Genomic DNA, 13,182 nt, shown 5'->3' on the forward strand with positions numbered 1-13,182 from the left:
TCAGCTCTTTTTTTAATAAAACCTCACTCTGATACTTAGGTTCATTAACAGGGAGAATGTGCAGCAAATGTGTCACTTTAATATTTAATAAGAACACATCTGTATATGCAGTAACTCTGCATAAAACATATTTATCTACACCTATTCAGATGTAAAACGTTCATTTCTCACCACGGCGAGTTTCACAGTCAGAGCACGAAGACGATCCAGGTGAGTCATTCAATAAAAGGCTTAAATCTTCTAGAATTGGATTCAGCAGCACAAAGCAATTTGCTGCCCTGAACCAGGACCACTGTACAGTATATCTTCAACCTGACAGCTCAGGACAGCAGTGGCTGTTGTGGTGAACGACCACGATTGTTTGGGGATGGAGGTGACAAGGGGCTGCCCTGCTGCTGCAGCAAATTTCCTCTTAGTTCACATCCACTTGTCTGATTTCAGGGCATATTCTAGATTGCTGGTCAGGGCAGCGGTAATCGGATGAACAACCCTACCTCGTAGTTTGCGGCCTTGAAGTTGACTGTGAAACATATTTGTTTGTGGACCGTGGCCATGGCTGCGGCGCTGTGGTGACAGAGATAATAACCAAGCAGTCTTTGAGTTTAAAACTAAATTTAATTTAATTTTAAAATTTGGCAATGTTTTTATAAATTTAATCTAACCATGAGCTTGAAATCAGTTTTACAGTGTATACCTCCTTGTTCCATGATAGCTGACTCCTCCTCCTCCAGAAAACTTAATGCAATACTTGAAATACTGTAAGTGGATAAAATGCATATTCAAACGTATGCGTGTTTATTTTAAGGTGAAAATATTAAGTATAACTCATATTAGCCTGCTCATGAATACTATAATCAGGAATGGAAGTTGCTGATTAACAGATTGATATACAATTAAGCTAATAATATATATATATATATATATATATATATATATATATACACACACACATAATACATACACACACACACACACACATATATGTGTGTATATATATATATATATTTAAGTAATTCAGATTGCAGTGTCTGTGATTGGGAGATCTCGGTTATGGCCTTTTGTTTTGAACTTGTGACGTGTATCCTCTGATAAAAAAACAAACAATCCAACACATCGATTAATCGATTCATTTCGAACAACGCGCGACTCATTGATCGATAGGGTCGACGACTGCATCCCGCGCGGTAACCGTCATCGGGGTCGGTGGGGCTCGGGCGTCCGTCCTCCTCACCATCTCCGCCCCAGTCATATCTCGGGCTGCAGCGCAGAGCCCGGATGCGCCGCCATGCCGACTCTCTCCGCCAGCGGAATCATTCATCCAGCGACCTGCCCGACGCGGGGCGACCAGAGGAGTTGACCGAACAAGTCGACGGAGCGGGGCCGTTACGGCGGACGGAGTCCATATGTTTCCCCCCTGCGTGGGTTTTGTTTGCCGCCGTTGCGTCGGCGTAGGGACACTTGAGTGCTAGCCGCGCTAACGTTAGCTCGAGTCGAGGGAGTGCGGGGTTAGTGACAGTCCGGCCGGGAGGCGCGGAGGAACGACTGCGAGGTAAGACTGTTATTGTGATGGTGACTGCACAGGGGAGCGGGAGGGCCGACGGTCCGTCCGTCCGTCCGTCCGTCCGGCCGGGGGAGATCGCATCGCGCCCTCCGCCAGCGTGACTGACGCAGCGGCGGCGTGGCGGCGACTCGCGTTCGACTTCACTGTCAAACGACGCGATTTGCTCGAGCCGAACGTTTACTCGACGTCCTGGCCCGCGACAGAGAAGCTACGAGCTAGCCTGCTAACTGGACCTCCGTCCGACACAAACTTTTTCTGGGGTCAGTACGCGCTCCAGACGCCGGGTCCTCCGGCGGGTGGTCGGGGGGCTCTCGCGACTTCAAAGTGCGATTTGTTCGAATGCAACGCGGATGTTTGTAAATGACAGTGGGAAGTAGAACGGATTCTTGACCACGACGCTGACTTCAGTTGACCCTTGTTTTCCGAGTGGCCCCCTTTGAGGGCACGGGTCCCCGGACCTGTGGGTCCCAGACGCATGACCCGGTGGTGATGTTGCCAACTTGGTTTAGTACGAGCGACTTTAGTTCGTAGTTCAACGCGTGTGAGGTCGCAGCAGCAGAGAAGCATCTCCAGCTGTGTAATGTTGTTCAACACACTTGAAAAGATGTATGCTATTGTGTGGGTTATTTGCAACATCTCATTTGATTACTGATACTTATCACTTGTCTGTGACTTTCAGATCTAGAAACATTTCAATGTCTGCGTCGGCTCCGGGAACCGAACGAGATGTCTGTTGACGAGGACACCGTGAAGACTGGCAGTCCGCAGGCCAGCTCCGCTTCGTTTCTGCAGCTCTCGGATTGCACCGGAGGCTGCAGTGATATATCTGTGATGGTGGAGGGTACCACCGCCACCCCCGACTCTCCGGCGGCATGCCCTGTGCCGGGCACCGCGGCCTCACCTAAAAACACCAGCACGACTGACGCGCTCAGCCACTCGGACAATGCTGGACAGAGGGCCAGAGGGAGCGAGAACAACATAAATCGCAGGAACAGCTTTCATCATTCCAAACAACAGCAACAGATGAAACTGACAAAGCGGCGCAACACGGCAAACTTCAGTTTCAAGCATCCGACATCTGGCAAGAGGAGGCGGAGGGCCAACTCTGAGAGCGACTCCGTCCTGCCCACCAACTTCCTTCTGGGTGGGAACATTTTCGATCCTCTGAACCTGAACAGCCTGCTGGATGAGGATGTCAACAGGGCACTGAATGCAGAGACGCCCAAATCCTCCCCACTGCCAGCGAAGAGTCGAGACCCCGTGGAGATCCTCATCCCCAGAGACATCACGGATCCGCTGAACCTGAACAGTGGGATAGCGGGCGGCAGCTTTTTGGTGTCCCCCTACAAGAGTGGTGGCAGGAAGAGACACCGCAACAGACACCACGGAGGAGGAAGTGGCGTTGGCAGTGGGATTTCCGCCACACAGATCAACCTCTCGGAATCAGGAAAAGGTGAGGTTAAAAGTGGCGGCTCCACACTGCTTCCAGGTACGTTGGCCTCATGTTCTGCACTAGACGTCTCCAAAGAGTCAGACAGTTTCTCCAGTGTCGCGGCAGAATCCCATGAGCACTCGGCTGACAACTCGGCCAGCTGCAAGGAGGAGGCGACGTCTGTATCCATGGAGGATTCCACTTCCTCTGTATCGGGAGGTCCGAACCAGAACATAGGCAGACGCAAGCGTCGGCGCAACTCTGGCAAAATGGAGACGCCTGTAACCCATTCTACCCCGATTGGAAAGTCAGGATCTGGAGACAGGAGTAGTTGTACGGGGGGGCAGAGAAGTTATCAGTCTTTCCACACACCGAGAAGTGGTTTCAAAACGGGCCCAGGAAGCCGCCAGCACCAGCAGCACCACAACCAGGCGAAGGAACAACAGAGGAAGTTCCAGTATGGGAACTACAACAAGTATTATGGCTACCGCAACCCAGGCGCTAGTGAAGACCCACGAGTGCGTGTGCTTCGTCCTGAGTGGTTTGAGGGTAAAGACGTATTGGATTTGGGCTGCAACTCGGGCCACCTAACACTTTATATTGCCAAAATGCTAAGGCCCGCTCGCATATTAGGTCTGGATATTGACAGTGGTCTGGTACATGCAGCCCGAAAGAACATCAGACATTTTCTCTCGGAGCTGCAGACGCAGGTGGCCAGGCGGGAGAAAAAGAGCACTGAACAGGAGGAGAGGAATGGAAAAGACGGTCACACGGCCACAGAAAAGAAGCACAACGAAGACGAGGGCAGGGACGAAAATGGCAAAGCGCTGGTAGGAGACGTCGGCCCCGCAGAGGCCGCGAATGACAATGACTCGTGTCACACGAGAGAGGAGGCAGGGACCCAGAGACAGGACAGCAAAACAGGGGAAACGGAGCAGGTAGAGTGCGATTCGCCCTCCCACGATCCCACTGGGAGCTGCTCCTTTCCCATGTCCCTGCGGATCTCCAGGGGGCCCATCGCTGCGCCGCCACTGACGGAGACATCCAGCACGCAGCCCGGGGAGTTCCCCTCCAACGTGTCCTTCGTCAAGGTAAGAAGCCGTTCTGTGTGAACATCTGCTGCAGCGTCCAGTAGGCCGCCATTCTAGTGCATCTTGGGAGCCTATAGATGCAAGTCAGATTAACTTCAGTATTTCACAGTTCGACAGTGCCTGCATTATGTTTTCAATGCATCATATTTATTCACTAAGACATGATGTAAAGCCCTTGAACACTCCCAAACAGGCCTCATGTCAGGTGAAACTCGACATCATCAACTTGATAGAATTTGTGCACCCACTTATTCTCCCTGGAACATGATAATGATAATTGTCTTGCATCTGAATGAGGGGTGGCACTGTCACAGCACAGTCCCTTTCACTGTGATGTGCAGTCGGCACCATGCAGCTCATGTAGACAATACTCGCAGGGCATTCACTTACCAGGGAAATAAAAAAGTGGCCCAAATTGCACGATGCAACGTTAACATTGTACCTAAATATAACTGGTATTAAAACCCAGTGTACATTGATTCATCTGGGGTTTATAGATTTCATTTGGTCTTAGTTGTAGTAGTAGGCCTCAGAGTGGATGAGTAGATCTTTCAGGGCTTTGATCAAGGTTTGAATGATTGGATGCTTCATGGTTTCTTGTATACTAGGCACAGAACTGAGTTTCTCCCCCTTGTATTTGTTAATAGATGATATATCAATAATAATATACAAATCAAATATGTTGTTAGAGCTGCAAACAACTAATCGATTAGCAGTCGTCCACTAAATCAATTGCTCACTATTTTGATAATCAAGTAATCGGTTTAAGATGTGATAATTCTTTGATTTCAGCTTCTGAAATGTGGTTATTATCTCGTTTCTTTGCACCTCTATGACAGCTAACTGAAGATCTTTAGTTCGTGGACAAAACAAAACATGACATTCATGCACCAAACAACTAAATTGATTAATCGAGACAATACTTGACAGTTTAAGAGATACTGAAAGTGATGGTTAGATGCAGCCCTACATGTTGTTCAGCATCTTTTTAAGTCAAATGCTTTTACATTTTTCTTTTCTGTGTTATTCAATTTCTATTAATCTTTAGTTTATCTTAGCAGGCTCAAACTGTGAGTATGCGGTCAATTATCTCAAGTTTGTCGCCCTCAGATTTTTTTTGTTTGCTGCACACCTTGGCGTTTGTAATTTTTTTTTTTTTTTCAATTATTGGCGCTCCTAATACCCGAAGCTTATGGTGATGGTGGGAACTGAAAGATGGAAGCAGCAGTCTTATCATTTTAATCAGATTGATGTTTATTCTAATGGCGTCAGTTTTTATTCTGCCATATTCAGACAGCTTTGCTTTAATCAACATAAAGGTTTCTCATTAAGGGCTTTTTGTTCTTCCGGTTTCTATGGACGTTTCTTCACTCCACTGGCCTTGTGCCTGCAGCTGTTGTGTAGGCAGCTACATGAATGAGCTGGATGCAAAGACTGTAGTGTCTCTGAATGAAGCAGAAGAGTTAACAGCAGTGAGGCACAGACCTCATCAGCAGTGAAAGGCCTGAGGGACTCACTTAGTCAAGATGGATATGAAAGAAAAATGTCGTGCTGAGAAGCATTTGAAACTAAGATATTTGAGGGTTTTTTATTATTATTATTCCTTACTGCTAAATTCTCAACTACCCAAATTATAAAACATAGCTTATGTGATTAGGGGGGAAATATTGATCTTTTATAACCCATCTTGGATGTTTGACCAAACTCCAACTAATAACGGTGCTTTTTCTGAGGTGACATTTCAAAATATTATCCGTGAAAAAGATTCAGATTATCAATGAATTTCCCAGAATTTGTTCCCAGTTTTAAAAGGGTGGCTGGGATCAAATAACACTCTCCTCCAGTTTCTCCTCAACTTTGCTCCTCTTGGCGCTTGTTTTTCTTTCTCAGCATCACTCCTATACCCTAGGTTCTTACTACTATACCTGGTAAATATTATAGCTCCCAAAAGACCCATATGACCTATTCACTTTGCTGACTTTGTCCGAACAATTTCATTCTCAATGATCCAAAATGGAGAGGGGCTGGGAGCCACCCAAAGACCAGACTTATTTATTACACAAAAGGTTGTAAAGCATTTTTACATTGACACTTTTCTCTGCTGTCCAAAAGACACAAAACAAAAATGAAGGCATTTTCTTGAACTCCATTTAAAATAGATATTCACTCTTCAGATTGTCACCAGTGGCCATTCCTCTTAATATGTTTTAGAAGAGTCCTTTTATTCCCAGTCTCTTTATTACGAAAAAAGTGTGTGGTCACTGTGAAGGTCATGTTTTTCTCTCTCCCACCTCTTCTGTCCTTTTAGGCCAATTATGTTCTGGAGCATGATAATCTGCTTCTGACTCAGCGGCCAGAGTATGACGTGATCCTTTGCCTGAGCGTTACTAAATGGGTTCACCTGAACTGGGGAGACAGTGGCCTCAAGCGGCTCTTCAAAAGAGTCTACAGACACCTCCGTCCTGGAGGCATGTTCATCCTCGAGCCACAGCCGTGGGAGTCCTATGTGAGGAGGAAGAAGCTGACTGTAAGAAACTGAGACGATGCACCGAAGCAAATGTTGCTTGGATATCCGCAGCATTCAGTGATCTTAAAGCTTGATTGTTTTTAATGAAATGTATTGTTTTCTCTCTCAGGATAATATCAGCAGGAATTATCAAAGCATCCGCCTCAAACCTGACCAGTTCTCATCATACCTTACGACCGAGGTGGGCTTCGCCAGTTTCGAGCACCTTGGGGCCCCCAAATGTTCAATAAGAGGTAATTCAACAATTTGTCAGTGCACGTTCATAACCTACTTGTCGTTCGCCATTGCAGCTTGATGGTCAACTATTCTTTCCACCGTGACAGGTTTTCAGAGGCCAATCTACTTATTTCACAAATGACCGCTCCTGCCTTGAAGATCATTGAATGTGAGTAGCCTAAATTACAAGACAGCCGGCCGCCCTGGACTGTGAGGAATCATCGTGGCTCCTAAACAGTTACTCCAGCTTTTTCACATGCTGAAGAAGAAGAAATCCCCAAAGGAGAAACGGGACCAGAATTTGAAATGATGTTGTAAAGATGAGACCTGTCTAGAAGATGCGCCTATCAGAATTTTCTGTGACTGCAAATTCTTACAGTATCGAGTGAACTCGGATAAGAGTCAACAATGTGTAACCTGGAGCCAGACCTAATCATGTGGCCAGACTGTCGAAGATGTGCTCATCTGAACCATTTCCTGGACTACGCTAGTGCTAATGATGCCCCAGTTTGATGCACAGCCATAACACGTGTTTGAATACCATTAGGCCATATCTCTACTTTCATAACTTTGTTCTGTGCCACCATATTAACATGCTATTTACACATCAGGGTTGGGAGATGAGGCAGACCTTCAATGGGCCACCATTACCCTTTTAACTGGAAATAGCTGGTGCTTTGACCAGATTAGCTCAAACTGCAAGACTGCTGTAAAACACTGGATTACAGAGCCATTAAACGTGATGTCTCTGTAAAAGCCACACTCGAGTGCAGATAGAGGACACTGCAGGCTGTTGATAAATGAAGTCCCATATTGCCGGCTACTACTGACGGCACAGAAAACGTTCTCTCTGTAGTTAAGTATTTGGATTAGGTTTGAATCTTCGCATCATCAGGCACACAAATGCAGATTTTGGTGTTTTTGTTTTTTTAAACAACCAAACCTGTACATCAGCCATCACTAATAGCTGATGTACAGTATTTGTCCCATCTCCCAATCCTAGTATGCAGTTTGTTTTCTCATTATTCTTTTGCAAAATGGGCCTAAGAGCTGAATTAACTTTAATCTGTTACAGAGCTGCAAAAGTGTAGACCGCCACATTGCGAAAAGGAAACAACCAAAAGCTCCTACATTGCTTAGGACTTGTGAAAAGTGGCTTGTCTAAGTGATATAGATAAAGATGCCACATCAGTAGCGTGCACTCAAAACATCCGGTGAAATGCTGAATGGTAACACATTTATGTTGTATTGGTGTTGTCATTTTTTCCACCTTTATCAACACACTTCCAACACATTGAAGTTTAAGTGAAAACATCTGTATGGATGTAATGATGGGCTAGCCGGTAAGCCAGAGGGCCATAGTTACAGCCAGTCTCTTTTTTTTTTTTTTAACTGCCATGATTAATAACAATACAATACATCAAATGTTAGATCTGTGACTTTACGTGGAGATCTCCGTACGCCAGCTTACTGTCAGTGGGAGGAAGAATGTTTAGTGTGGCATCTCAAACCTGATATTGGCTGCCATTTCAAATCCCAGCAACAGTGCACTTCATGAGTTCTTCAAGCCTTTTCGATGCTCCATCCTAATGGTAGGGGGCACATTTGAGCTGTGATGACACCCGGGCGGTGGGTTCAGTTCAAGGTAATTCAGCACAGAGACCACAAGGATTATTTTGCAAAAGAGAGCCCGTGGCATGCAGTAATCTATTTCTTTTCTTTCTTTTTTTTTTCAAATGTTGTTTACAGTGTCCTTCACACGGTTCTGACGTAGAATATAATTGAAATTAAAATTGAAGGCTTGGGGCTTATTAATAGAGAAGTTGCTACAGCGTCTTCAGTGCTGTATAAATCGGGCAAATGCATAAATTTGCACGGTCAGATCAATACAACTGAACAGACATTAATTCAAACGGCATCAGGATCACTCAAAGTACTCTGGTAGTTTTTTTTCCGCTCCGGAGTTATTCTTTTTTTCTGAGAGACCGAACAAAAATTTTAACATCTGTAGAAAATTAATTGTTACTCTTGAGGACTAAAATCGGTCCATACAACTTTTACCAAATTTGAATACTGATATGCTGTTTGTATGTGCTGCCAAAATGTATGGGTATCTTGCTCTTGATTTTGACTAAATGTGTCATCACTTTCTTAAGTCTTTGGCCTAGTGAGAACAGTTTTGAGTTGCAGGTAGTCGGTCTTTGTGATTGTGTCCTTGTTGGTGTGCACTGGTCACTCAGCTATGACATTTTATTTGAATTGGTTGGGAAAGATCTTTTTTTTTGTAACTGGTTCAGTCACGGCGTTTGGCACACCAGGGTAGGAGCTGATGATGGGTGATGTACGTTTCTATTCTAGTACGTGATCAATGTAAATTAGTTTGGACATTTTGGTTTTACTGTTTACTGTCAATATTTAATTTCTTAACTGCTTTTGTCATTTTTCCAGCGGGTTTGTTTTTGTCATGTTTTCAAATGTTTGCTGCCAATTTTTGCGAGAAAGTCACAGGTCCGAGTCTCCTTCTGCTTAAACGGATCGGTAATCCAGTTCTGTAACAACAAATGAATATGTACATTGCAAAGTTCTGATGTGATTGCTTTGTTCTGTCCTGGCAGGCACATGGATTGTTAGATTAGCTCTTTATTTTTTTTTTTTATAAACTCTTTGAAAGGAGCGTTTGTGTTTAATGCACTTTCATTTCACTTCCTTTTGACATGTTCTAGACATTTTTACATTTTTCAGATTTTGCATACCTTTTCCGTCAGACTTTTTATAACAAGTTGTGGAACACTGATTAACCTATAAAACAAAGCTTCAGGTTACATTTTGAATTCAAAGTGAATTGGCCGCAACCTCAGTTGGCCGAACAGACTCGGCACCAAATCACACCTTTCTCCTAAGCTTAGACAATCGGATTCTCAGGCTTAGATCAGCCCACCGCTGTCATTTTTAAGGGCATTTTGCGTTTTGCATTATTAACAAATGTTTTCCTTTTTGCAGGTCACATGATAAGCATTTTATTTGGAAAAAAGGAATTGGTTTAATCTTAGTTGTGTTTTGACATCAATGTTAAAAATTGCACCTTACTGTCTCAGCAGCGGTATCTTAAAGATTTGATCCCATATATTCCTGACTTGTAAGTCCGGGTATTCAACTAAAGCGTATCTTTGCTGGAGATGTGAAATTACATGTTGTCATATACAGTGCTGAACTTTTGTACGTCCCTTGAAGTTGTGCAAAAAGTTGTGCTAAGTCCAACATGAAATTAAATCACTCTAAAACTCGGGGTGTAAACATGTAACACCCCTTGTATCAACAGGATGTAATGCTAGTGAGAAATATTACTATTTCAAAACCTATCAGGGTCAGATCTCGTGTTTGGGTTGTAGTTCACGATAAAATCTTTGCTCTATAAATTTGTTTTAATCAGCCAAAATCTCAGCCTAGTTCAGTTAAACTTAAAATGGATTGAAGACAAGAGATCCTGTGTAGTTTTAATGTGAAAGGGTTTACGTTTTGTGTTGCAAATAAAACAGGTTAATAAGACAAGATAAATTGCAATGAAAGCACACCCTAGGACCCACTGTAACAAATGGTTAGATGAATTGCAGCATTTTGTTATTTGGCATTTTACTGATTTTTATTCAACCATATGTTGTAATGCTGCTTTGTGCAACAGATGTGTGGATGCCAAAGAAAGTGAACCTCACATTCAACACTGATTTAATTTTCTGAATTGAACTCCGCCCACACAAAATCATCTATTTTAACAGCAGAGCAATTTTCACAGGCAACTAATCTTTAAAACCTGCAGCTACAACCTGATTATAAGATTTCAGCAGCCTCGCAATGAAATGTTGATCGAATATCGTCACAAACACATTCAGTCCGGACATAACATTCGTACTTACAGTTGCCTACCTGGTTCTCATGTATTAGAAGTTTCATACCGGAAAGTTGTTCTAATATTTTAATGCAGTAGCTAAATCTGTATATCTCAAAGACTTTAGAGCACAACAAATGCATAAATTCAAGGGGTGCATGATTTGTTTTTCGTGGCACTAGAATTCACCTCATGATGTTGAATTTGCACTGATATGACTCGAGGGAATTAAACTAGTTAAGTAAACCTCTTGCAGTTCAAGTTGATGTTTTACCGTTCCTAGAATCAGTTGTACAAAACTGTTGGAATAAAATACCAGTTCTGTCAGGGAAGCTTTTCATTTTCATGCCTCTGAACAACAAGATATATCTGAATGTTTGTGTGTTTAACATCTAAAATGATTAAAAGTGGTTCCAGATTTCGTGGTTCAATATTGGCTTACACAGCAGATTGGAAGTGTATTCATTTTGGGTGAAAGTAGAGATTGGCTTAAGTTTATTATTATAGATCATTTTATTTACTGCTCTCAAATTGTTTTAAGTATTCTAGCCCTGTTAGCTTTTTCACACGTTACTACCTTTCACATGACCTCTCCTGAAAAGCCTTTTTGATAGGTAACATGTACTGAGCAATGATTGAGGTCTGCCCGTAACTGTAACCCGCTTCATCTGGAAACATCTGGAAGTTTCGACCTCTCATTGACTTCGTATGTGTTCTGGCTGTTGCTGTGCAAAGGAAAAAGTTATTTCCTGCACTTTATGTCTCACTATGAAAGCCTACAAAGACAAAGGCCTACAGTCCAAAGTTTGACAGATCAGGGTGTGGCCAATACAATAGCATACCAATGACAGTGTCTATCTCAGGGCTTTTTATTGGGCTGCATAATATTCTACAGGTGTTACTTCTGTTGTATGGCACAATAACCATTATTTAGTAATCATTCGTCTTTCTTTTTTTTCTACTTTTAATTGTTTTAACCTCTCTTCAAATTTACAGTTTCCTGCAAATGGAATGAAAAATGACACAGCTGAAGATTCGTGTCAGAGCAAAGACCAAACCATGATGTGCGAAGGAAAAAAGCTCAAACATTTTTGGTGAGAAGCAGACTCAAGGAGGTAGACATATTTTCTCTATATATTCATCGGGTCCACCACAGAGCTTCAAAAAATCCTTTTCAGGTGAACGTGGCAAAAGGACAATTCTGTCTGCAGAGCTCCATCGATCAGATCTGTGTGGTTGCAAAAGTAAGAGGCTTACAACATTCTATTTACTTCATGCATTAATAATGGTATTAAATGGAGCAGAGGAGAGTGAGAAAAAAATATTCTTAAGTTAACCGCTGGCCTGAATGTCAAGGACTTCTTCGAATCAAAGGTTTGGCTCATCACCGGGATAATCAGCATCCTGAGAGGTTTATTCCTGAGGGGCAGGTTGTGTAAGACTGGTCAAGACAGCGAAGAAGCCAAACACAAAGGTTCTTCAAGAGAAGGATATCCAGAGGGCAGAAAAAATCTGACCAGAGGAAAGATTTTGTTTTCACCTGACTTCTACATCAGGAGTGAAATTTTCCACTACCACAGAGGAGTACAGAAACATTATTGGAAGTTGTAAAATATTTTTTTTTACACTCAGCCATCTAGTGAGAAAAGGCCGCTTTATGTGATCCACTTATAAATCACCATAAAAAAAAATCTTTAGTGCCTCTGACCAACAAACACTTTTTATTGATTGCACTCATGTTTTTTAATGATTACTGAAAGTACTCATGTTAGGGCCTATACTACTATGAGATTAACATTCATTTATCCCCAAAAAAAAAATCACACGGCAAATACTTAGTAAAGTCCCCTCTATTAGAATGCACGATTTAAGAGTTTGTTCTCTCACAATTGCTTAATTTCTGAATCAGAAATACTTTATTGATCCACAGGGGAGATTGGCTTTCATTACAGCTGCTCCAAGAAAAGAAATATCTAAAGGCCTAGTTAAAATAAATAGAAATATAAAATATGAATGGTGAAACAATGTAAAGTATAAAGAAAAAGATGTACTTCTTATTTTTCTACATTCTTCTTATTCATATCCACAAGGGTGTTGAATCAGGAGTAAGTGGACTTGGCTGTAAACCGCGAAAGTCCAGTTGCTCCTGATTCAACACCCTGCCTGTATATATTTCTATTATTTCTAAAAGGTCCTATTTTATTTTGGTAAGTCAATCAGACTTGAGGAACTGCACAACAACAATAACAACAACAAAAACCTGGGCTAAAATTAATTGGGCTGCAATGTCAACGGTCATAATTTCCTTCTAGCATTAGAATACTGTATGTCTGTATGTGAATAATTTGTCTTCTGCACCATCAGACCCTTGATTTCCCCCCAGTAGCACTGACCTATGCAGTTACAGTTCAAAAAGAACATACATCCTGTAATAATTTTCTGTTTGAAGCTGTTGCTGTCAGGCTTTGTGAA

The 13,182-nt window shown here is 42.7% G+C and overlaps 1 protein-coding gene across 2 annotated transcripts; it reads left to right on the forward strand.

Moving 5' to 3' along the window:
• Positions 1–1,053: 1,053 nt before the first annotated feature.
• LOC118301232 (7SK snRNA methylphosphate capping enzyme) lies at positions 1,054–11,153 on the forward strand. 2 transcript variants are annotated; one of them, XM_035626517.2, is made up of 5 exons: positions 1,054–1,549; positions 2,241–4,084; positions 6,393–6,611; positions 6,721–6,844; positions 6,935–11,153. In XM_035626517.2, exons 2-5 carry the CDS (start codon positions 2,288–2,290, stop codon positions 6,967–6,969), a joined length of 2,175 nt encoding a protein of 724 aa, XP_035482410.1. In that variant the 5' UTR covers positions 1,054–1,549; positions 2,241–2,287; the 3' UTR covers positions 6,970–11,153. The 2 variants fall into 2 exon arrangements, with proteins under 2 accessions (XP_035482410.1, XP_035482412.1); XM_035626519.2 differs by lacking the exon at positions 1,054–1,549 and adding an exon at positions 1,637–1,821.
• Positions 11,154–13,182: the final 2,029 nt, after the last annotated feature.

This window comes from Scophthalmus maximus, chromosome 2 (assembly GCF_022379125.1).
Source record: "Scophthalmus maximus strain ysfricsl-2021 chromosome 2, ASM2237912v1, whole genome shotgun sequence".
Classification (NCBI taxonomy): domain Eukaryota; kingdom Metazoa; phylum Chordata; class Actinopteri; order Pleuronectiformes; family Scophthalmidae; genus Scophthalmus; species Scophthalmus maximus.

Coding starts and splice junctions, on each gene's coding strand:
- LOC118301232 (XM_035626517.2), top strand. CDS start 2,288: ATGTCTGTTGACGAGGACACCGTGAAGACTGGCAGTCCGCAGGCCAGC. Junction 4,085..6,392: donor CCAACGTGTCCTTCGTCAAG/GTAAGAAGCCGT, acceptor CTGTCCTTTTAG/GCCAATTATGTTCTGGAGCA. Junction 6,612..6,720: donor TGAGGAGGAAGAAGCTGACT/GTAAGAAACTGA, acceptor TTTCTCTCTCAG/GATAATATCAGCAGGAATTA.